The sequence below is a fragment of the Momordica charantia genome, assembly GCF_013281855.1.
Source record: "Momordica charantia cultivar OHB3-1 chromosome 1 unlocalized genomic scaffold, Mcharantia_2.0 BLBB01000001.1, whole genome shotgun sequence".
Classification (NCBI taxonomy): Eukaryota; Viridiplantae; Streptophyta; class Magnoliopsida; order Cucurbitales; family Cucurbitaceae; genus Momordica; species Momordica charantia.
The window spans coordinates 23,487,741-23,513,049 of NW_028275157.1; the positions used below are offsets into that span (position 1 = coordinate 23,487,741).

The window sequence follows — 25,309 nt, forward strand, 5'->3', positions numbered from 1 at the left end:
TGTACTTTTGATCCAAATGTTTTAACAAAATCAGTTGAAAGTATTTCTAAAGGCTTAAAGTCAAAATGTGAGTGATTTATCATTAAACACTTTTATACTTGTAATCATAACCAAGCTGAGCTACCTAACTATCATTTCTATTAAGAACAATGATAGATTTCATCCCTGAGACTGAAGCATCGTTGCCTATTATTTTGTTTTTGAGTACAACAAGTAAAATGGGGGATTCAAACTTGTGACTTCTTAATCACAGACAAGTGTCAATTATCGTTGAACTAAATTTATGTAGTTCAACTCATGTTGGTCAAGAAATTCAATTCAAGTCATTTGTATCTAGAATCACTTAATCAAATCCCGTCCAGTCGGTCAACCATGATGAACAAGGATTAAATCAATAAAATAAATAATAATAATAATTAAATTAAAAAACAAGGCGAAGAAGAAAAAACACATGTTTCTTTCAACTAACTTAAAACTGACAATGGGATTTTTATTCAAAAAAGAAATCAATACAAAACAACTCCACAAATAAAGGGGAAGGATTTCAAGGGAAAAACTGCCAGTGCTTAAAACACTGCACACAATAGCTATTAAAAACAAGGCTTCCAAAGACTTGCAACAATAAGGGAAATTACATTCAAAATCTGGAACAAAAAAGGTTTCTCCAGACGGCAAATACTTGTGTTTTAAATTGAGACCTCTCCTGCAGCAACCAAATAACAGAATCGACAGATTGGAACAGAACCTGCCTCAGCTTCTAAGTCTCCCTTCTTGCACTTTCATATTCCTAAATCATTCAAACATTTCTACGTCTTATTATTGTTCATACATTCGTTGCGTTTTCTTTTTGGTGAATGAACATGTATTATTCTCATAGGAAATAGGAAAACTTGTAGTAGCATGAAATCAGAATATGGACATGAGGAAACTCCACAACACAAGTTAACAGAGATCTAGCTATAGTATTGGAAATTATATTGAGAATTCCTCTTCCTAAACAGATCCAACAGCAGGCTAGATAAGTATCCACTCCAAGAAATTGTTCAAGGAACCAATTCATAATTATCATAATGTTAAGGATAGGTATCCAAATATCTCTACAATGGTATGATATTGTTCGCTTTGGACATAGCCCTCATAGTTTTACTTTTGGTTTCACCCCAAAAAATCTTGATCTAATGGAGATAATTGCCCTCCTTTACATACCATAGATCACTCTCTTTCCTACCTTGCTACACGGACCATCCTGTGGGAACACCCGCTATATAATCTAAACTTAATTATGTTATTGCAGAACAAGCAAAGTGTATCAGTCCTACAATTCCACCTTGACATACTTTCGTTGTGGCTATCCTATCTCAGTCTATTCATGTATACATTATATAAACAGTATCCGAGGTTTATGCCCTATGATATATTTCTAAACTATAACATTAATTTCATTACAGATTTTACACAATTTGTATCTTTGGACTTCACATTCAAATATTTTTATCATGTTAGGCTACTAGTAAGTAGTTAACACCTATTCAACACGAATCACCACCATTGATTTCAAATAACCTATATATATAAGGTAAAAATTACCTTCTCTATATTCAGATCTCCAGCACGACCAACTTTTCGCAGCCTGATGTGTCATATATGAACTCAAGAACAGAGCAAAGAAGCATTCCTCAACCAACTTCTAAGGCAATCTATTCGAAGCTGCACTTAACCTTATTCAAATCTCATTCTGCGCCTCATTTGGACAAGCATTCTCAAAGGGTCAATCAGCGCTCCTAGCGTACTCAACCAATGAAGTGGGATTGTTTCTATTAACATTATGCTCAAATCTACAGCACATTTAATGCTTACACAACATGACAAAGCTCGAGGGAACACAATACATCTATAAGGAATACAAAATTCCATTAATGACTTGTTCCAGATCCCTTTTCTATCATGTCCATGCATACTGGTAATTTAGGAGAGAATCATGGAGACTGATGAAGATACAATCTGGGAAAATTTCCTCATTTGGTTCCAACCATTTATATTTATAGGCGACTATATCCTACCTGTGAAAGTCAAGGATTTGTATTCTTGCTCTCTTGCTGTCTGTAGAATTAATCTTCTATCTCCCTATCAAACAAGAAGACTAGGTATTACAGCTTTTTCTATTTCCCTTCTATGACTGTTTTTCTTCCATGATATCCTTCATAATTATTCTTGAAAAAAAGAGGCTTGTCCTTAAGAGTTCAATAATTTTGTAAAATCAATCCCCATGGTCAGTGATCTACTCTAGTTGATATGCATACCTGGCAAGAATATCATCTTTTGTTGTACAAAATACAAAAAGAAAGTTTCTAGGTGTCCTCTCCATCCAACAGTCCATCTTGAACTTTCTTAGGTTTTCTAGGCATGGTCTCTTTCCTCCTATATACTTGCTCTAGTTTAGGCAAAACTAAATACCGACGCAGTTGAGGCTTTAGCGACGTTAATTTTCATCACTATAGATCATAATTCTTGTATTTGAATAACCAATGTAGTCCTACAACTTCAGTTCACTGGTACCAGATGATCTCTCCTATGGTGGTAGTACAAGAGCTCTCTCAAATACTCACAAAAATTTCTCTCCTACGGTGCAAGAAAATAATTATTAAATTTTTGTTCCAATTAATAAAAAAATAGAAAATAGTTTTGAATCCATAGGATATATTATTGGTTAGAACTGAAACAAAATTGTTGTAATAAATAGATTGAGACGCCAAAGTGGCATTTTGATACTCATTGTTCATTTGACATCAACTTAAATGTGAGTTATTTTTATTAGTACAATTTGTAAGGATAGGGGATCGAACTCACCATCTCTTGGTTGGAGATTATACTAATTACTGTTGAGCTATGCTCGCTTTGGTAGATAATGTCTCTGGTTGATTTATACACTGAGTAGATAATTATGGACAAGTAATTATAATATTATAGTCACAAGTCAGAGGTTCGATTTTGATATAAAACAAAATTTCTATTAAAATAGACTAGGAGAACAAGGACTTAAACATCCGGGAAAAAAAAACAAGGACTTTGAACAATTTTTTAATTTTATAAAGTCTAAGGACAAAAGCATAAAAATTGAAAGTTAAAAAATAAAATAAAATAAATATGAAAGTTAGAAATAAAATAGGATTTAAACTATACGTGAATAAGATAATTATGCATATAGCAATTAATAAATAGGTAAAAACCCTTTTTTTTTGGTCTAATTACACATGTAATATTTAGTCCAAATTTTAAGAGAAAAAAAAAAAAAGATAACCTAGCAGTACGGAATTCCTTTCAGGAGAAAAAAATATTACACATTTTTGTTTCTTTTTTTTCAGGAGAAAAAAAAAAGATAACCTAGCAGTACGGAATTCCTAGAATATATGTCATAACTAGTTGAGTTACTAACGTGTGAGGGTAGGGTCGAACTCACAACCTCATCGTTTGAGGTATATGCTAGCTCACCTTGGTGAAAAAACAAACTAATTGGTAGGTATATGAAATTTTGATTATTGCTTACTTAATTAATGGAGTCCTTAATTTATACTATATTCAAATGGAGATACTTGTTATCATTCATTTAGTTTTTTTTTTTCTTTCTTAAAACACATTCATTTAGTTAAAAGAGAAGAAAAAATATTCTGATTTCTGAGTGAACTAGAGAGGAAATTTATTTGTCTAAAGTCAAAAACATTAAATAAAACCATGAAAAGAAATCTACACAATTGTAAAACCAAAATAATAATAATAATAAGGGAAAGAAATTCATTTGTAAAATAAAACCATTAAAAAAATTAACAGCTAATTCTACTCGATAATAAATATGCAGAAATCGTTAGTTCAAATCGTCCATCCCTATATTGTACTAAAAAAAAGTTTCACTACTATACTAACATTTGAAAAAATTATGTTGGTGAGTTGATAAATCAATAGCCAACATGAACATAATTAAGTGGTTAAAACACCTAATATATTTTTTTAGAGATCTATTCATCTGTGTTAAAAAGAAAGAGAGAGAAAATAAAAATAAAACTTATGCATCAATCATCTCTAAATCATCTCCATGAAGGTACTGAGCTGTTCCTATTGGTACAACACTACTAGTTTTTAAATCTTTTTAACAACATTGTCAACTTTTTAGTAATGTATCAAAGCAAGATCCCATCAACTGCGACAATCTGACTGCCAAAGCAAGACCACATATTGACATCGATCAACAAATATAAAGTAAAACAAAGAAAGAGGTTAACAGTTTTTGACTTGTTGCTGCCTCTTTGTATAAGACAGTCATTTTTATGTCCAATGTGTACGTGCATGGAGTTTGCAGAGTCTAAGTCAGCTTGTCCTGATTCTCAAATTCAAGGTAGAAGAAGAAGAAGACACGAGAAGAGGGCATTTATTTCCCAAACTTAAGACTTATTCTAAGCAGAAGGGAAGAGAAACCAACATTAGCTGAGCCCGAGGCCATTGTTGCCGCCGAATTGACGGCAGTTTGGTTCTTAGATATAAAGCAAAATCTGTTTCATTTTTGTAGAAGTGCGTTATTTCCACTAACTGAGTTACAGATGGCACTGCGAACTCAAAGCCTAGCCCTTCTCGTTGCTAGTCAGAAGGAGAAGCAACAAGATGAGCGAAGCAACCTAGGAGACAGCCAATCGTACCCGCTCACAGCAATCTATGCCGGACTCATTTCATAAGACAGTTTTTTTTTCTTTTTTCTTTTTTTTGAGACCATAACCAAAACTCTGCCCGATGCTCTTTACTTTATTCAAGTGTACGAAGAAATCAAACGGCTAATGCTATTAAGATTTAAGAACAAAGCAAACATCTAAGAAAACAAACAAAAGGAAAAAAAAAAGGAACTGTATGAAAAAAAGAATAGCAGTGTGGAGTTTTCAAGCTTACCAGGAAGAAGATAGGCTGAGAGGAATATGCTCTACAATGAGTTTTCAGTTCTTTCCTTTTCCTTTCTGTTCCGACTGCCGGCTTCCACTTCCATAGCAGAGTTGCAAACGGCCGTCAAATGCAGGTGAAAACTGATAGTGGTGCTGATTTTCCAGTGGTGGAGCAGCCGAAGCCGCCGCTCCGAAGAAGAAGGGTAAATTTGATCCGTCGACAGGAGAAAACCTCTGTAGATGAGGCAAAAGAGAAGATGAATTGGACTGAAGGGTCCCCCTATAATAACCCGGAATGTTGGAAGAGATGGTGAAGTTGAGGTTGTTGTCGCCGCCACCGGCCGGTTGAGTCGTGGCCACGGGAACAATATTGCCGTCGTGAACAAATGAGAAGTGATGAAGCGGCTCTGCGTTATTGTCTCCAGCTGAGACGCTAAACGGAGCGCTTGACATGGTTTGTGGTAAGGAAGTTCCCAAATTGATTTGTTCGGAAAACCCCGAAGAGTGATGAGTTCTGGAAGTTGACGGCTGAAGAATTCCCGAGCTGAAGTAATCAAACGGAACGGTCGACGAAAGCCACTGCCTTTCTTCTGCCACGCCGGCATCCCGATGGGTTGCAACTGTCGCAGCACCACCAGCGAGTAGCTCGGTGAAAGATGAGTTTTGGGTCATGGAGTTGAGATTATTATGATCGGCAATGCGAGAGGAGTCTTGCTGTTCTTTTTCCTTTTCCTTTTGTGCTCTCTCCTTTGCCCTCTCGCGAGCTTTGAGGCGGTTCACGCGAACCTCAGTTCGCGAGAGAGACAAACCTGAACCCTTGCTGGTTTCAGAGTTACTACTCCAAGCGGATTTGGACAAAGACACATGTAGCTGGCTTTGATTCTGCTCAGCTGAGTCGAACGGCACAGGTTCAGTGACACTAATATCGTTTTCTCCACTCAGCTGTTTTGGGGTTTCCGGAAAAGAGGTATCCAGCGAAGGCAGCTCCGCTATTGCGTCTGCAGCAGCTTTAATCAGCCACTCGACGGCCTTGCTTGGCTGCTCAAAACCTAACCGATCTTGAAGATCGTAGAACTGAATCGCCGTCGCAACCGATAACCGAACCCTTCGGTCTCTTAACCCCTTTGAAGTCCATACCTTGCTATGCCTGTCCTTCCCGCCGGAAGCGCGAGAAACCCTAATAATCCGGGAGTGGTGCCACCCACGAAGCCGATTAGCATCATCATCAGCTCCACCTCCAGCGCCGCTACCACCAACAACCCTTTTGGATTCTGTGTCTTCTCCATCTTCCGGGCCAATGTTTTCAACCCCTTTTAATCCTATCTTATTGGGGTCGCTACTTCTGCCATTTGCTAGCCTTGAGAACTTTCGCGGTTGTTCTTGAATATTATCCACCACCTCCATAACACTTTCATTCCTTAATTACGGAGACCCCCTTTGACCTACGACAGATGCTCTTTTCTTTTTCTTTTTTTTTAACCTCTGCACACAGAGAGAGAGTGGGAGAGGTTGATTTGTGCAGGTTTTCTAGAGATGTAAATAAGAGGTGCAGATGATGAAGTGCAGCAGGTGGGGGGGTGGTTGCATTCTGTACATATTGATGACGATAATTCAGAGAGTACTACTTTGTGCTGTCTGGATTAGTAATAAAAAGGCCTTCTTTTACCCTTTGATATATCACAATCTATAGTCAGCACAGGCACAGCAGGCGGCTCTTTCCGTTCAAAACTTTCAAAAGTTGCAGAAATTGTGTGCTCTCCTAAGGCAAAGACCTCTGGTTATCTCAGACCTCCTCAAGCCTGCAAACCTCATCTTAATCTCAGCCTTTTTCTCTCTCTGTTTCAGAGCTTGGAAAACATTTGAAAGAAAAAAAAAAGTAGAGAAAATAGAGACGAAGAACTCACGGATCTGAGCTAACGAGACCGCCTTGCGCAGTATTTAAAGCTTCATCTCTGGTCCTAAAATGGCAGACACTTTCATTAACACGCCAACTCGTGAGAAGGATTTAAAATTAAAAAAATAAAAATAAAAACTAACAGATTCATGTTTCCAAATTATCCACACAAGCACAAAAAAGAAAGTATTAAATTTATCAAGCTTCGGACAATGTTGGGTCCGGGGAGCATACATCAATTATGCGGGTGACAGGTGTTTACCTCTGAGAGGCAAGAGCTAAACCTAGATTTTGCATCTATTTTATATTAACTCAAATCACCTAATTTCATAGAAAAACTTTGCAGATCTGCAATTTTTTCAGCGGAGCTTAACTCGCAACGTTCAAATCACTGAAAAATTCCAGTGGAAAAACAAATTCAGCAAAGCCACCGGAATCAAACAAAAAATGGTTATACAATCATCGAACCGAAATTAAACAAAACGGAGTTCCATTCCGAGTTAAATTCTTGTAGGTCATCGTTCTCTACACAGTATATACCTCGAGGAAAATGCAAAAACGTAAAGAAAAAGCCTGCAAATAGCTCGATCTCGAGCACTGGCGTGCTTCCTGCAACTGCGAGTAAGACGAAATTGTAAATTACATCACGTACTTAAAAAGAAGCCGAAATTACTAAGCTCCAAGTTCAGATGATTAATTCTCACCCTAACCGAAATACAGACAGAGAAATTTCACAGAGAAAGAGATAACGCCTTCACTAATTCAAGTACTCCTTGTAAAACAAAACGATCGATTCTACTGTTCGGAAAGATAGCTGAAGAAGCACGGCGGGAAAAAAAAATTTCAGAGAGAATGAAAAACTGAAGAACAGAAAAAAAGGAGGAGAAGGAATAATAAACCTTTTATTTTTCCTCTCTTTTCTTTTTGTTTGCAGGTCGGAGCAGGCCGCCGCGCTTATCGGAAAAGCTCCGACACTCCGCCGTTCCCTGCTTTAAATATGCGTCCCCTTCTTCTGCATTTTTTTTCACTATTTTTTTAATCTTATCTTTTTTTCATAAAACATTAACAAAAGATAATTTACTTTACCAAAATATCCAAGCAAATTATTTAATTTACTTTACCTTTAAAAGTTTCAATTTCGTTCTCATAATTATTATTCTCGTCTTATGTCCCATTTTTAATTTATATGCAATGAATCAGTGTTTCTATACGAATTTTTTGGTGGGTGAAAACTTGTTTACGGAATATTTGTCAGATTTAGCCAAAGTTAATAATTTAATTACACTATTCATTTTTTATATGAATTTAGAATTTAGTTGGTTTTTATTTTAATGAAATATGTATTTTTTCAGTTCAACAATTATAAATAATGTTGACTCTGAAAAATGAGTGCTGACTCATTTCTATTTTTTCCATTTTCAATCAATACAGAGATAGAAACATTGTCTATTTTTTCTAAGAATTGAAGTTTTGAACCATGTGATAACAACGTGACTGTTTCTTTTCCATTGTCCATAAATAAGGTGATCAGATTTGATCAGGACAATAATTTTTAGATTTCTATCTTTTATCATTATAATCATCACCATCATTAAAAAAAATTATGAGCTTTGAGCCGTTAGACTTTTTATCTTTCAATCCCGCTAGAATTTTGCATTATAACATTTTATATACATCATCTAAAAATAGAGGTTGTCGAACAAAGAGTTGCAATAAATTAAGGAATGAGCAATTGCCCCTTTTTCTTCCTTTTTTTGCTTTGTCCTTTGTATACTTTTGTGCATACGATATGGTCATAAAAGATTGAGTGCTTTCAATCCGAGTATAGTTCAATTGATTAAGGAATATATTATACTGTAATAAGTTAGACATTAATTATTTTTGTTTTAGTTCAATTATTGTGAGGTAGAGATTGAAGTTTGAATTTTAAAGAAAGTAATTAGTGTTGATCTATTAAATTATGCTTAGATCAGCCACATGAATGGTGGTTGTTTGGTTAAAAGTTATTCAGTGGTGGCATCGTAATTACGAGCCAAATGGGGGGTTTAATTGGAGGGGAACATTAAACTTCATGGTGTCCATGGAGGAAAAAGGGTATTTATGTTATTTTATTTTTAAAAGTGACTTTTTAATTAGTTAGGACGTAATTAATTTATAATTAAAAGTAATGGAAATGGGGATATTCCATAGTTAAATGAGGATAAGCCTCCTCCAGTCCGTACGACCAATGATGTGTTTCTTTGATTCCCATATTTGGTAAATTATGCTTTAACTCTCTTGTTTGTAATATTATATATCAATATTCGTCTATAAACAGTAAATTTAACTACCAAATGTCGTAAAATCTAATTGAAAATACTAATCAACCAATGCCAATTTTTTATTTTTTATTTAGGCATAACGAAGAAATTCATTTAAATTAATATCGTTTCACTTTTCTAGTTAAGATTGTCGATAAATGTATTTAGACAATGTTAGATATCATATTACGCTGGTTAGATATCATTTTGGTTCTTTTTTTTTTTAATATAAAATGTTGATTGTTAAACAAATATAGGTTAAATTACAAGTCTAGTTTTTGAACTTCCAGAATTGTGTTTAATAGATTCATATTGAACTTTTTCAAAGTGTATAATAGCTCTCTATCTTCACTGCCGATGATATGTCTAATTAATAATTTTTTAACTATAAAAAGTGTTTAGTTAGAAATTCCTTAACCCCCACCTCGACCCCAATACACATGATAGAGAATGGGCAAGGGCTTGGAATAAAATATCTTCACGAGGACAAGATGACAAGTGCATCCCGACTTCGTCGGAACATCCCAATTAAATAGTGTTATGGGCTGAGAAATACATGTCCACACATGGATGTGTATTAAACATAAGGTGGTGTAGAACTACCTCAAAACCAAAATCTCGCCAAGTGTAGGTTTGTCACAGGCCGACCCACTGACAACAACAATCGAGGAGGGACACCTGAGATCACCTAACTCCACACTTCAGTAGCACTGATTTATGAATGAAAACTACATGATGAGATCCACCCCGACATATCTTTATACAATGTACAACTTATCTCCAATGTCACGATCAACAATCGACGCAATAAAATGTCCATGGTGCATGTACAGACTAACAACACAATAGAATCACACTCTAAGGTTCGTCATGTATAAGTACGGGACATTCTTGTTTAGCTTAATATATCTGGGTCTAAATATTGATTAGATCACGTAACATCGTCACACCAATACAAGGTTTCTTTGTCGACTTTGTACCTCGAGTCCCTGTCCATCGTGTACCCAACCTGAACAACAACGAGACCTACCTATCGAAAGTTTGCACCAACAAATATAATTTAACGAGTTACGAAGCTAAATTTGTAATTTAACCAAAGTATATATATATATATATATATATATATATATATATATATATATATGTTAAAAAAGAAAAAAAAAAGTGGTTATAAAATTGAGGGTAAAATATCCTTGGCTTTTGAATAAGATGGATGTGAGTGAGGGCGTGTACACGAAAACCAAAAACGAATCACTTGCCGGTTAAAAAGAAGCCGACATTAAAATAATACACACACAAACCCACCATGTTTTCTCCTATTTTTATAATGCACCCACTCCTTTTTTTTATTATTTTTTTATTTTTCTTAACTTGAAAAAAAAATTTAAAATTCAACACTCAACTGAAAAGCCTCCTTTTACGTACCATAGTACCATTATTGTAATCTTTAGTGGCCCAACTGTAATTTAACTCATGTTTCTATTATTATTAAAATTTCATCACTATTTAGTTAAAATTTCGAAAATATATGTGATAAAATAAAAATATTATTTATGAGCAGTTTTTAAAAGAAAACTAAAAAGTAAATTAATTATCAAACCAGACTTATCCATCGAGCAAAGAATAGTAATTTTTTTCAAGTACGGGGGGAAATAATTTTGTTTTCACATTATTAGTCTTTTTAAGAAAATATTACGCTAATAATGAAGAGGGAATTTTTTGACATACAACTCAAAAATAAAAACCGTAATTTTTGTATAGTTCAATAAATATAGGAGCAAGAAGTTCAACCTCCAATCTCAAAGTAGATATCTTACACTATACATAAAATCCATAAATCTCTACTAGTGAAATAATGTTCATATCCAAATTATTAACCCTATTTGTGAAAAGCTATGAAATAACAACACTCTATAAACTCCTATTATTTTCATTAATATTTACAATGTATACGATATTATTAATATTTACCTTCATAAATGCAATGTTGGTTCATTTACTTTTAAAATTTTCATTTTCGTTATTGTATTTTTAATATTTATTTGTTTTAGCCACAGTACTTCAAAATATTTGTTTTGATTTCTATATTTTAAAAAAAGTGACTAATTTATAGTTCATATTTGTAAAATTTTAACACAAGATTTATATCTAAGCTATACCATTTAATATAAATTTTATGTTTACATTTCAATAAATTTTGTGGGTGAAATGTCGTACTAAAAATATGATAAATTGACCAAAATGGACGTTTCAAAAGTACGAGCTAAAATGAACAAAAGTGGAAAGACATGAACCAAAATGAACATTTGAAATTGACCAAATTGAACTAAATTGAACCATATAGTACCGAACTAGTATTTACATAAAAAATTAATTCTATTTTAGTTCTTATATTATTTGCTTTAATTTATTTTTATTCTTATAGTTTCAAAATATTTAATTAAGTCTTCATACTTTAAAAAAAATGACTTGTATAGTTAAAGGGAGCTTGTCTCTCCTTTAAAAAAGAGAATAAAGTGACATCCCTGATTACCGTGAGTGAAGTTTCATATTCAAATCATAATAAGAAAAAGTAAAAATGAATGGATCGAAATACTCACTTAAAAAATACATAAATTAAAATTGAAGTTCTGAGATAAACAAAATTGGACATTATATTTAGAAAAAATAATAATAATAAGGTTTGAGATGTTTTTGTTTGTGGGAAATGTTGAGAGAACATTGGAAAGGAGGGGCTGGTTGGATTATGATTTATGATGGGGGTGGGGCCTACAAGGGTGGCACGCTCGAGGCACAGGCACGTGTCAGTGTCCATAGCTTATAGGCTCACTTCTCAATGCCAAAACTTGGACCCCACCACCACGTGTCATCCTCAACCTGACCCTACCCCTCGCATTTCCCCCTTCCCCACGCAAACTTTTTTCTTTTTCCCTTTTTGAAAATAATAATAATAATATGAAAGAAAAAATATATTTTTTTAGGTGGATTTTGTTTCTATTTGATCTATAAAATTTAAATTTAGTTTAAATCCGATGATTAAAAATTTCAAAGTGACGTAGTTGATCTTTGATGTATGAAATTAAAATTTTAATTGTTTATTTTAATTTTTTTCGGACAAAACTTCAAGTAGCATGTAGATAAGTTGACCACACAAGAACTATACAAAATTAAAAAAGACATTTGTCTATATGTTATTGGATCACACAGGAATTCAAGAGGAACTTGAGTAAGTTTTCCCCATTTTTCAAGTTTGAGTTAGATCAACTAATGGTCGACTAAATTTAGTGAGCAATTGTAAGCCAAACTCAAACCTTATAAATTAATTAGAAATCAAATTCAAATTGAAGGTGAAATAAAAACTATATTTAAATATGAGTAACCAAAGTGATGCCTTTTTAAATTCAAGTACTAAATAGAAATCATGACACACATTTTAGAGATCAAAAATGTATTTTTTTTTATTAATAAAAAGCAAGTTCTGCCTTTAAATTTAATAAAGTGTATCCATTTTCACCGTAAATTTTATTTTTCTCAAATTTGACTTCTAAGCTTATTGTATTATAATTTTTATCTTAAATTTTCGCACATTTATCTATTCATTTTAACAAAAATTAATATAAAAATCTTTCCAAAACTCAGCTAATTTCAATGAAAATAAGTTAATGTGTAAAATTATGTTCATTAAATAACTCTTTCAAAATTAATTAAATGATGTTTTTTTTTCCTGAAATTCTATCAGTTTTGTACTGGATATATATTTTATAGTTTCTTAAATTCACTTGAGAATATTTTATTTAACGATTCTTAAAATGGAAATCCGTTGCAGGTGGAAATTACCATACTTATTTAAGTTTAATATAAATATTGTCTACCCTTTTCAAATTTAGAGTACAATTTCATTGAACTAGAACTTAGGTTAGAAATTAATATATCTTATCAAATTTAGGGGTAAATCTTGAATTCTTTGTCCTTTATTTTTTCTCGGACAATATGTTTATTTTCTATTTTTATTTTTATTTTATTCGATCTTTTAAATTTGTAAAGAGAAAAAAAGACTTTAAAAGGCAAATTAGTTTTGAAATACAGCTGATAAAAAATAAAGACAATCCCACTTACCTAACTCTTCTTATTCATTTCTTTAGGTGTGGAGAGATATGGAATCAACAATTTTCCAAAAATGAAGGAAAAGTTTATCAAACTTTGTTTGGTGAATAATATATTAAGATCTCAAATATTTTATTCCAAGAAAAGAAAACCCCTAATATTTCATTTCATTTGCTTTATTTTTATTCTTTAGTTAGTTGGGTTAGTTTTAGTCATTTCAATCTCCATCGAGTTATTATAAAATATTAAAAATCTATTGACATTTGAGATTTGAGTCATGAAACTTTAATTTGCCCTATAATTCCGACGAGAAGAAAAAACGTGTCAAAAAACCCTCATAGCCAACCTAACATGCAATTGCTAAATAAATTATTAAACTTTGACTTTGATTTATAAAGTTGGTGATTCCTAACATATGAATTTATGGGTTTATTTAGCAGGTGTATCCACGTCCCACTTCAAACTTTTAGATTCTTCGGTCGGACTCCTCTATTCTATTTCGAGAAAGGCATTCCAACTTCAAAGGCAGGTGAGTCGGGTCAGGACGGAGTTTGACTGCTAGGATGGGATCGGATCCATCCTACTTGAAGCACTCCACCACGAATAAGAGTATTCGGGTTGGATAGGTAGTCGAGATAGGAACTCATATCTGTAGGGACTTGTAGTATAAAATAAACAAATTCATATAACAAAAATGTAGATTGTGTTTTTTACCCCTCGGTGTTATAAAAGTCTAACCAATGACCTAGGCAAACAATCCTCTCTAATCTTTGGAAGAGGAGTTTTGAAAAAGGTAAACGATCAACTTATCGTGTTAACTTTTACAGTGTAAAACCAAAGTGATATTTTAATTGATTTGGTTAACCTATCATTATAGACCATTAAACCATTGTTAAATCTTACGATGATTATGAGATTCATGTCTTAGATCTAGGGGTATGAAAGAAACCAAACCGATCCGAAAAACCGACTTGAATTGAGTCGAATCGGGTCGGTTCGAGTGAGATTAAATGTGACTCAATCGAAACCGAACAGAACTGATACTATTGAATTCGATCCGTTTCAACCGACATTAAAGTTTCATACCCAATTAAATAAAATTAAAATGTAATTAGAGATATTGTAATCATTACTCACAATAGTTTTTGAAATAAAGATGAGTCCATTGACGGAAAAAAAATTGTGATGCAAAATAATGGAATTATATACATTTTAAAATTCGGTTAAAATACTGTAGTAGTCTTTATATATTTATTTAAATGTAGTCAAAATTATATATTAAAAAAAGTTTATTATCTATAAGACTTTGCATATAAAAATTAAAATCGATACTTTTTAAAAGTACAGAGACTAAAACAAATATTTTGACAGCATATGGATTAAAATCAATGGAAATTAATAGTATATGTACCAAAATAGTATTTTAGCTATTTTGGCTTTAAAAATTATATTGAATTCCATTTTAAAAAACATAAACACTTGCTAATTTTAATAAACTCCATATTTATGGCAAAGGAAGAAAAAAAACTTGTCCAGCTCATTTTTAGTAGTTGAGTCCATCACTTCAAATTTTTTTAAATATATACTCATTTAAAATATCAAACACATGCTCGACTCAATTAGTTAAGGCACAATTATAAATTACTAATTTTTTTTATCAATTTAAAAAAGAATATATATTAAGTCTTCTAAAAAAAAGTTATATATAAAACCAATTATGCATGATAAAAATAAAAATAACAATAAAAAATAGACTAACATGGTCGCTTTTTAAAAGACGTTTTAAAAATACATTGACCTAAAATTAACAAAAGTAAACTAAAATAAATATTTTAAAAATAAGAATCAACACTATTTAAACCTAAAAATATTTACAACAAAATTCCCTATTAATTTTTCCGGCCCATGGGCCGATTTTGATGATGGATCCTTAGGAAACCCAGTATTTTCAGGCCCAGTCCAAACCCTAACAGCAACCGAGCCACCATACGGCTTCGTCTGATCGTCTCTCTCCCACTGGTTCCATAACCTAGATTTGGCCGACCAACTTCAGATATGGCTGCTGCTTTTGCTTCCAAATGTTCCCGCGGTATGCAATTTTCTGAAAGTTCAAGTGGATGCTGGAATTTTTCTTCATCTTTGTTCTTTGATTTGGAGCTAGAAGCTTTGTTGCCTTTTCTTTTCGGGTTTTCTACTCGTGTTGGACCTTAATTTCACTTGATTTATCTTAGGAAATGAAAGGTTTAATGATTCTTTCGATTGATAGCAAAGCTTGTGTATAATTTGATTTTGTTCCGGAATTTTGGCCGAGAGACTGCTTTGTTTACACTTTAACCGTAATTGCTCTTGTTTTGATGTTGTTATATTATTTTTACAATGCTTTTCAGCATATACATGTTTATAAAACCATTGTGGATCCCTTCAAGAAGAATTCCTGTCATGGTAGCTCATGAGGAAGATTGATGGAACAATTTTGAGAGTCGCAGAAAATGATTATTCTTCTCCTAGGAATCCTTAGAATCCTACATTTGAATCTTAAACACAGCATGGATTTCAATTGAGAAGAACTTTCTTCCAAAGTTTTTCCTTCACCGTAACGTTTGAAACTCTTCCATGAACAAATGATCCATAAGGAAAAGCTTGGCCCAGTTAATTCCTAAAGTAAAACTAAGTTGCGCCATATAACACTTGGCATGTATTACTCCGGCTCTTCTGTATAGTCAGTCGTCTTTGACCTAAACCTGTGTAGTGTCTTTGTTTTCAGCCACGCTCTTGTACTCAGACGTGTGATCTTCTCCCCCTTTTATATGTGTAAAGAGAGAGACGCCTCTGTAATGTTAATTTCCTGTCATCGTCAACTATCCATTGGAACCTGTAAGCTGTATGAAAGTGGGATTATTTTACATTTTGCAACATGTTAATTTTTAGTCCTTTTTCTTACTATTGCTCTCTGAACCTGATCGTTTGAGCACACCATGGTGTAAAATTTCCTTCACTGTGACAGTTCTCTCTGTTATTTGTCTTAATTCTTTAGTTTTGAATTTCTAGCTGCCGTGAAACTCATGTTGGTTCTTTGTTTCTTGAAAATTGAACTAGTGGGCCGTTCACTGTTGGGTGGACTTGGAAACAATCTGCCTGGTTTATTGAGCACAGCGCAGGAGACAGTATGCAGTAGTTTCATCTCGCAGGTCTGATTCTCTGAAATTTTAATCTTCCCATCTAACTTTCAATCCTAAAAATTAGAATTGAAAGGAAAAAAATAAATGTGTAGAATAATCACATGCATGATGAGATTTGTGCCTCTGTCAATAGCTACTATCTAAAAAAACAAGTATGGGGTAGGGCTATAAAAGAGGCATTTACTTGTTATGAGGCTTGTGGTGTTATATAACTGTCACGGTTTGAAATTTATTTGAAGAGATAATATTGAAATTCTAAAATCATTGTGAGTGGCATAAAATCTTGAGGAAATATTGGTACGCTTATGAGTCAGGATCAATTTATAGCTGCGCTGACCTTGTGTATTGTTATCTTTTGCAGCAACAAAGAACTTTCATACAGATGAGGACTGTGCTTAAAGTAGTGGACAACTCGGGGGCAAAAAAGGTGATGTGCATACAAGCTTTGAAGGGAAAGAAAGGAGCAAGACTCGGAGACACGATAGTCGCATCAGTGAAGGAAGCCCATCCTAATGGAAAAGTGAAGAAAGGGAAGGTTGTATATGGAGTGGTTGTGCGAGCTGCAATGCAAAAAGGTCGCTGCGATGGGAGTGAGGTCAAGTTTGATGATAATGCTGTAGTCCTTGTTGATAAGCAAGGCCAGCCCATCGGGACGAGAGTGTTCGGTCCAGTTCCTCACGAACTCAGGAAGAAAAAGCACGTAAAGATTCTTACTTTGGCAGAGCACATTGCTTGAAATCTGTAAGCAGATTGGAGCCATGGGCAAGAAGGTTTCTGTTTGTTAACTTGTTGAACATGATGTGCCTACAATACAACCTCATTGGGATTTATTGGAAGAAAGAAGAGGAATCTGCTAAAACCATCGGAATAATTGTCTTTGACAATAATAAGAAGTAGTTGTTGCAGTCGCCGACTTGGCTTTGCGATTCCTCACGTCATCGAATTCTCCAGAATGTAGCGGAAAGTTTTCGATTGCTCGGTCTTCCAGTTAGGCAAGTTACCATTATATAAGGTTTGGATTTTGACAAAGTACTTCCTGTCTGGTTAGAGTTTTTTAGACACCACGATGATCTAACTTTCTCATCAAGATCTTTCAGAAGTCAAAAGTTTGCCTCCTTTTTTATTAAAGCATAAGCGTTTCTTGGACTGTCTTTGTTATGCTAATGAAGAGATCTAACACATATCCAATGTGTATTGCAATTTTGTTATAAACCCTAATATTTTCCAATGCTTAATGCATACATTTAACTGTTGAAAGCGTCCAATATGGACATTTGAGAGTGGACTACGTTGAGTTAAGTAGTTGGGTTTCTTTTAATATGTATTTCAAACCTTCAAAAGAGATCTTCATTTTCTTTTTGTATTTGCAGCATATAAATTTTGACTAAAAACTTAAAGTGTAACAAATACTATCTACTAATTAAATACTACATATATTTGTTAATATTTCCGTAAATTCAAATTCAAAAATGGTTCACAACATTTTGCCAAAAAATAGGAAAAAAAGATGAAAAATGTTTGTTTATTAAGCTGGTTTAAATACTATTTTAATCTATATATTTATTCATTTTAATACTTTCGAACATTTATTTTGACTCCTATACACTAATCCTGTTCATTAAAAATGACATCATTCTTCAATTTTTAACATAACTTTCCACTTACTAAACTTTTTCTAAACATAATTTATATAAATAGTTTATATTGGGTTTAAAATTAATATTAAAATTTTGCAGATAAAACTAAAATAATCACTTTAAAATTATAAAACCGAAAGTACATAAACTACAAAGTTGGCTCTACCATAACCAAAATCAACCAAAAGATTCTGAAACAAAACGGAACCGAATTGTTGTAGGGTCTTTATATATATATCGAAATTACAAAAGAAATTAGATCTTTCTCAAAAAAAAAAAAAGTAGGGAGGGGATTTGCCATTTTTATAGGCCCTTCCGTGATTTCTGTGGGATGCTAAAACTGAAAGGTAAATGTATTGGTTCAACTTTAAAGCTTAAACCAACAGAAAAATTAGTAAATATGAATTGGAAAATTTATATTTACTAATTGGGCGAGTCAATGTCCTACTTCCAAGCTCCCCTAAAAACTAAACAAACCCAATTTCCCAAAATTTCTCTCTCTAAAATTAAATCAGAAAACGAACCCAGAAATGAGAATCCCCAGTCTCCTCAACTACGCAACAGATCCATAAGCCAATTACCCGTCTCCGAATTAAATTTCGGTTTCGAGGAATGGGAATGGCCCTCTGAATCCGAATTCGGATCGCCATGGACACCATTTCGGAATCCCACAAGCTCCAGAACATACCTTCTTTCAAGCTGTCCCGGTACTCCTCCGGCGCACGCGACTCCGACGCCGGCGACGACCTCCGCTACATCAGCCTCAAAGACATCCTCCTGAACTCCCCCTCCTACAGCGGCGTCAACGACTTCAACGACTTCAATTCCTCCAACATCTCCATACGGAATGAGCTCGTCAAGCGCGCCGCCTCCGCCTACCTCCAATCGGCGGCCATCCTCGTCAGCCGCAACGAAAGCTGCTTCGTCAGCTTCTGGGAACGCCTCCGGAACAAACTCGCCGCCCTCCGCTCCCGCTGGTGGGATTGCTTTCACCACGTTTTTGGATTCTTTACTTTTGCCCTAGACACCACTTTTCATTGACTTTTCATACTCCCTTTTCGTTTTAATTTTTCCTTTTTCTTTTAATATTTTAAAGATTTTTTTCCCCTTTCTCCTTTTCCTTTAGAGATGGTTCCACCAGGTGAGTTATGCTCGTATCGACAATTTAACATCATTCATTTATTGTCCCGTTTTCTATTCCTCTTTCTTTGGTTGGTTGGTCTTGCTGTTGCCGGTTTAGGGTGCTCTGGCTAATATGACTATGTTGCTTCCTCTTACGGGTCATCATACCAATTAGTAAAGTGGAGGGGGACATACGAGTACGCGAAGGGAAGAGAGTTGAGACGGAGACGAATCCAAGCCAACGAGGTTACAAAAGGTACGAACGAGTTGGATAACCAGTTGACGGTTACTTTTCTAGTTATTCCCGCTCCAGTGGAGATTGCTTGCTTTCTCGATGGGAATTGGTAATACTTGGTCTTGGTCTTTGATGAGGAAGTGGTGGCAGGGCAAAGAATGGGTGGAGATTAGGATATAGTCAGGATATTCCACTGTCTCGGTAAACCCATTTCTAGTTCTTTTTAAAAAGGGGCTTTGCATTCAAGACAGTTGATTCAATAAAGTTCGAAGTTACTATTGTCGATGCTCTATCATGTATGTTTTAATTTCAGACGTGAATCATTTGCCCCTTTTTTCTTTTGTATAAATTGTATATTAATTAATTATGTCATTTTCCAATGACTTAATTATCTTTTGGGTTAGGTTGATTCATGAGTTAAAATATTATATATTTACTCTTAAAATTTTGAAAAATACTATATATTTTGATTCAAGGAGATCATTCACTCTAAATGTATATCTATTTAAATATTTAAATTTAGTTTAATTAGTGCTGTTATGTTTGAGTTGATGGTAAAGTGACTAACATAAGCATAATTTAGGTGTTAATGTATCTATTTCTTTTCTTTAAATGTTGGAGGTTTAAATCTTTACCTTCACATTTTTTATTTAAAACATGTGGGAGTATGAGAGTAGGGATCGAACTCACAACCGATATAATATATTACCGTTTGAAATGTTTTCAATTCGCTACCCTCCCATTTTTTTTATTAGACAAGAAAAAACTAATTTTTTAAGTACAACAAATTGTGGTAATTTTAAATAGTTGTGTAAAATTGATTAAATAATAAATATATTAACTCCCACCAAAATTCTTGGCCCATAGGTCCAATATCCAATTTTTTGTGGATTGGCCTCATCTAGTTAGTAGATAGTCGGCCCAATTACGCTACCCCTTGGGCTTAGCCCATAATCTAATCAAGGCCCAATATTTTGTTGGGCAGGAAATTATTTTAAATCTCAGGATCTAAAAATATTAAAATAATTTCAAATTCCTAACTTTGTTTGGAACTCAACAAATTTTAATGGTTTCTAAAACCAGTAAAATAATAATAATGTATTTGAAGGCTTAGAGGAAAGGAAAAGAAGGTAGCTCATTTACCATTATACCCTTATAATTATAAATAATTCTTAAAAAAACCTAATAATATCATCCTTCCTCCTTCTTTTCTTTTATATTATTATTATTATTATTATTATATATTAAAGAAGTAAACCTACTTTCATTTCTTTCATTCCAACGAGTTAACGTATCAATATTATATTTATGGGTCACATGTTTATTATGAACTATTATAAAGTCTATTTTATTTTAAATGTAAATATATCCTCTCAAGATCGTAACTCATTTGTCAGGGCATCATTTTTTTTTTTCTATTCGGTTGGTTCCTTTGAATTGATAAATCAATCCCACGTCAAAGTAAAATTACGATGAGGTAAAGTAGTAAACTTTCATTAGCTTGTCAACTACAACCTATTATTAACGGAACATATTTAGGGGACAAAATGAGTTTTAAAATTCTATATTTTTAGTTCATACTAGACACTTAAAATAATTTCAAAATCATTATAATATGTAAATCCTCGTAAATTTGCAGGTCTAAAGCGAGGGTAAGCAATTTCCATTTAATTTGATTTTATACTTTAATACTTTTCTATTGGAATTTTTGTACCAACAAACAAGTCAATTCAAATTATTTTATATTTTTTCTTTATTATTATTAAATAAACAAAAGTAACTGAATTTTACCAGAAATAGGTGTGACCTACATACTCAACTGGCTCTATTTCTGGCCGTGTTTGGGAACAAAGTAAAAGGAGCGGGCTAATGTGCAATTAATAAAAGTTTCGGGTGGAAGGAAAAAAGTTAACGGTTGAAGAGAGAGAGAGAGAGAGAAGGCAGAATCTGACGGCGTCACGATCGCCGAGAAGGACAAAAGAAGAAAACGACAGGGGACAGGCTGACCGTCAAACGACGGCGTTTCAGTCGTTCAGTGTCGGCTTGTCGGCATCAGGGATTTTTCTTTCTTTCGTTTTTATTCAGTTCTGTCCTTTGTTTTTCTTATAACCCTCTTGGCGTTTTTGGTAAAAGCGTTACGGCGTCGTTTCTCTCCCTTTCCCTCATTTTCCACTTCCAATTTCAATTTTGTATGACAATTGAAATACAATTAAAATTTTTGTGTTATTAAATTATTATTTCCTTAATATATTTAAACACGTAGTCATACTAATTAAAAAAAAGAAAAATGAATTTTATTGATATGCATGCTTAATTTTATTAATGTGTGGGCAGTAGATTTTGTTAGCTATTTCATATATTTGAGTATGTTAATAAGACACTAATTAAAGACAGTGTTTACATTTTTTTGACGATTTTTTTTATTTATTTTAAGAACTGGGGATTTAAAACATTGTTGAAAGTTTACCTAAAATATTATGGACTCTTCTGTATCTTTAGCAACAAAAAAGAAAAAAAAAATAATTTTTTTAGCTGTTTCTAAATTTCAGCTACACTTTTATCCAATTTTATCACTCTCATTTTTATACTATTAACCTAATGGTGATGTGGTACGTGTATTAGAGTTTTATATGAAATTAAATTTTTTCAAAATTTTTAAGTTATACTTATTTTGATTTTTTTATATAATTTTAAAATAAAGTAAAAAGATGAAATACTAATTTTAAATATGTTTTAAACAAAAACGAAATAGCAATAAAAAACAAGAAATTTAATTTTACTGTTTCAAAAGTTTCAATAAAATTTTGGAAACAATTATTAAAAATGAGAATCGAATGAACATTTATATTCCTAGAAAAATTAGAAACAATAAACATAAATGAGAAGCTACCATTTGGTAACATTCCCATTTTTTATTTATTGTTTCTTTCATAATTCCAATTTTTTAGAAATATAGGGTTTGTTAATTATTCATGTTATCGTTTATCATTTTTCAAAAAATGTTTCCAAAATTGTATAGAAATATGAAAGCAACAAAGTCAAGTTTTTTTTTTTGGTTCATAATTCCAATTTTTCCCCAAAATATATAAAAATAACTATCTTTATAATTTTCAGCCCATAAAATGCATAATCAATATAACATACAAAGTTTGAAAGTTTAATTTAAAATTTTGATTTCCATCTGAAATTTTTTAATTTAAAAATTTAGAGAGGAAGAAACAGAAAGATAGTTATCCATTTTTTTTTTTCAAATTCTAATAAAAAAAAAAGAAAAACAAGAAACAGTTATGGTTAACCGAATTAAAAAAAGAAGAAAATAGCAAACAAGAAGTTGAAAAAATTAACCAAATCTCAACAAACAGGCCCCAACAAATTAATTTAAATAAAAAGAAAAGAAAAAGAGGAAGTATGTGGGTCCCACCCAGGGTCAGAAGTATAGGCAGTTAAATTGTATGACTCAGCGAATTGGAGATTCTGTTATAGTCCCAACTTTGACCGCTGACTGCCCCTCCCTCTCCCTCTCCCTCTCCTTTTTCCTCATTTTCCAAACCCATTTTCTTTCTTTTCTCTCCTTTTCCTATAAATATAAAACTCAATAAACTTTACTTAAACCAACTTTCTAATTTTTATGGATAAAGCAAGACACACAATATCAACTTTTCTAGTGTGTTAATTTCACACATATCTATACCAAATACATCTATTAACTTACTACATATTTTTTAAATTACACTTTTACCTCTAACAAAAACTTTGACATTTCAATTGTTAGATTAAAAACCCCAATAAATTTATATTTTATAGTTTTAAATACCATTTTGGTACTACTTTTCACTTTTGTTCATCTTAGTCCTTGCTTTCTAAAGGTCTATTTCAATTTAAACTATGTACGTAGAATTTAACACAAATTATGTATACCAATGAAAGTTCTTTAATACAAATTTATAGCAATTAGGGAGGAAAATAGAATTTGAACTCGAATGTAGATTAATCAAGTGAATAATAGCCAACATGAGCATAATTCATTGATATGTATTTTTTCATTGGAGGTTGGAAGTTTGATCTCATATATTTCTAACGAAAAATAGATGGCTCCTCTAAGTAGGAATATGTTGATGCAGAAATTTGGTCTCTTGGATTACGCCAAGTTCGCATCAATATTTAAGAATAGTGTTGTGAACATACCTTTACCATTAATATAGGATATCTTATTTAATCATAAGCCGAGATATCTTCCATTTTAAATTCCTTAAATAAAGAGGATTTGAATGGTAGAAAATTATGACATTTTCATCCAGAATCTTTAACGAAATGCAAAAACAAAAAGTATTTTTAGAAAATGATGGATTGTCAAATATTTAAAGATGATAAAAGACAAAATGACTCCTCATCAGTGAAACAAAGTATTTTCTATTTCTAAACTGCTGTAGTAAGAAAAGATAAAAGAATAATAAATTTGGAAATTGATGTTATCGAATAAATTACTCACGTCGAAGAGAAAGAAGAAACAGAAGCACGCGTCTGGAAAGAGAGAGAGAGGGAAAAAAGGGGCGTCCGTACAATTCAATCCCCACCATAAAAACAAGCCCCAATCTCACTCCTCACTCCGCCAATTCCTCTCTTTTCAACTCTCTCTCTCTCTCTCTCTCTCTCTCTCTCTAGAACCATGCAAGTGGCCAACAAATCCACAATTTCCATGGAAGCTGGTCGGCCGGTGGCGGCGAGCAACCCGTACGAGGTGGTGCGGCAGCTGGCGGAGTGCAATGCGGTGGTGGTGTTCAGCATGAGCGGCTGCTGCATGTGCACCGTGGTCAAACGCCTCCTCTTCGGCCTCGGCGTCGGCCCCACCGTCGTCGAGCTCGACCACCTCTCCCACGGCCCCGACATCGAAGCCGTCCTCCACCACCTCCGCCCCGGCCCACCCATCCCCGCCGTATTCGTCGGCGGCAAGTTCCTCGGCGGCGTCGAAACTCTCATGTCTTCCCATATCAATGGCACCCTCGTCCCCCTCCTCAAACAGGCCGGCGCTCTCTGGCTCTGACTCTCCATCCCCACGTCTTAACAAATTCATCTCCCCCTTAACTCTCAGATACTAATTATCTCTCATTTCCAAGAAATGTTTAATTTTTCAGGATCTCTAATTAAGCATGTTATATAGTAATGAAATGTAATAAAATTGGGTTAATTAGTTTTACAGTTGAATCATGAATGGAGGTGTTCTTGGGTTGCCTGTGTATCATTTTTGGATTATGAGTAATTATGTTTTTTTTTGTCAGTTAAATTTTTAATTTTGTAATTAAAATTGTTTGAAATATGATTGGAGTAAGGTACGGGGACATGGGGAAAATGATACCTACGTCATTTTCTGATCCTTCCAGACGCCATAATCGTTTTTGCTTCAGTTTCGTCGTCCTTTAATCTGTTTTCTTTTTTTTTTTTTTTTTTCTCCTTCTCTCTCTCAGGTCTTGGGCAAGAAACGAAAAACGAAAATGTTACAAAATGGAACAATCAACTTTAAAAAGTATTTAATAAATCTTTTTAATTTTTAATTTTGTATGTAATAGGTTCACAAACTTTACAAGTGTCTAATAAATCTGTAATCTATTCGACATTTTTAAAAATTAATTAATTTATTAAATATAAAAATTATAATTATAAATTTTTGTCTAATATGTCAATGAGTTTTTTTTAATTCTTATATATTAAGAATTTATTTGACACAAAATTAAAATTTTATAGACCTCTATTATTTTATAGGTTAATTTTAGTGTTTTATTTTAACCATCAACTTGGTAAATCAATTTTTACTCGTTGCATTGCAACTTCAAACTTTGGATAAATGCTTAACTTTAAAATATTTGTAAATGCTAAGGGTGCAACATTTATCCCCATCTTAGTGGTGGCTTTAAAAAAACATCA

General features: G+C 33.2%; 3 protein-coding genes across 15 annotated transcripts; 2 read left to right on the top strand and 1 right to left on the bottom strand.

The window, feature by feature from the left end:
* Positions 1–439: 439 nt before the first annotated feature.
* On the bottom strand, positions 440–7,870 carry LOC111015802 (transcription factor TCP2). 11 transcript variants are annotated; one of them, XR_015789957.1, is made up of 7 exons: positions 7,713–7,870; positions 7,518–7,627; positions 7,354–7,428; positions 6,824–6,877; positions 4,930–6,718; positions 1,588–1,781; positions 440–787 (listed from the first exon to the last, which is right to left on the bottom strand). XR_015789957.1 is itself a non-coding variant. In XM_088122202.1 (6 exons), the coding sequence occupies exon 5, from the start codon at positions 6,321–6,323 to the stop codon at positions 4,974–4,976; it is 1,350 nt and encodes a 449-aa protein (XP_087978328.1). In that variant the 5' UTR covers positions 6,324–6,718; positions 6,824–6,871; positions 7,354–7,428; positions 7,518–7,627; positions 7,713–7,870; the 3' UTR covers positions 440–787; positions 4,930–4,973. The 11 variants fall into 11 exon arrangements, 10 of the variants coding, with proteins under 10 accessions (XP_087978328.1, XP_087978319.1, XP_087978338.1 ...); XM_088122202.1 differs by lacking the exon at positions 1,588–1,781 and having other exon boundaries at positions 6,824–6,871; XM_088122193.1 differs by lacking the exon at positions 1,588–1,781.
* A 7,288-nt stretch (positions 7,871–15,158) lies between these two features.
* LOC111015838 (Ribosomal protein L14p/L23e family protein) lies at positions 15,159–17,596 on the top strand. 3 transcript variants are annotated; one of them, XM_022291003.2, is made up of 4 exons: positions 15,198–15,306; positions 15,982–16,091; positions 16,314–16,405; positions 16,758–17,596. In XM_022291003.2, the coding sequence occupies exons 1-4, from the start codon at positions 15,296–15,298 to the stop codon at positions 17,130–17,132; spliced, it is 588 nt and encodes a 195-aa protein (XP_022146695.1). In that variant the 5' UTR covers positions 15,198–15,295; the 3' UTR covers positions 17,133–17,596. The 3 variants fall into 3 exon arrangements, with proteins under 3 accessions (XP_022146696.1, XP_022146695.1, XP_087978121.1); XM_022291004.2 differs by lacking the exon at positions 15,982–16,091 and having other exon boundaries at positions 15,159–15,306; XM_088121995.1 differs by lacking the exons at positions 15,198–15,306; positions 15,982–16,091 and adding an exon at positions 15,351–15,458.
* A 6,428-nt stretch (positions 17,597–24,024) lies between these two features.
* On the top strand, positions 24,025–24,629 carry LOC148213468 (glutaredoxin-C9-like). The gene has a single exon (XM_088125951.1). It carries the CDS (start codon positions 24,057–24,059, stop codon positions 24,429–24,431), a length of 375 nt encoding a protein of 124 aa, XP_087982077.1. The 5' UTR covers positions 24,025–24,056; the 3' UTR covers positions 24,432–24,629.
* The last annotated feature ends 680 nt before the right edge of the window (positions 24,630–25,309 follow it).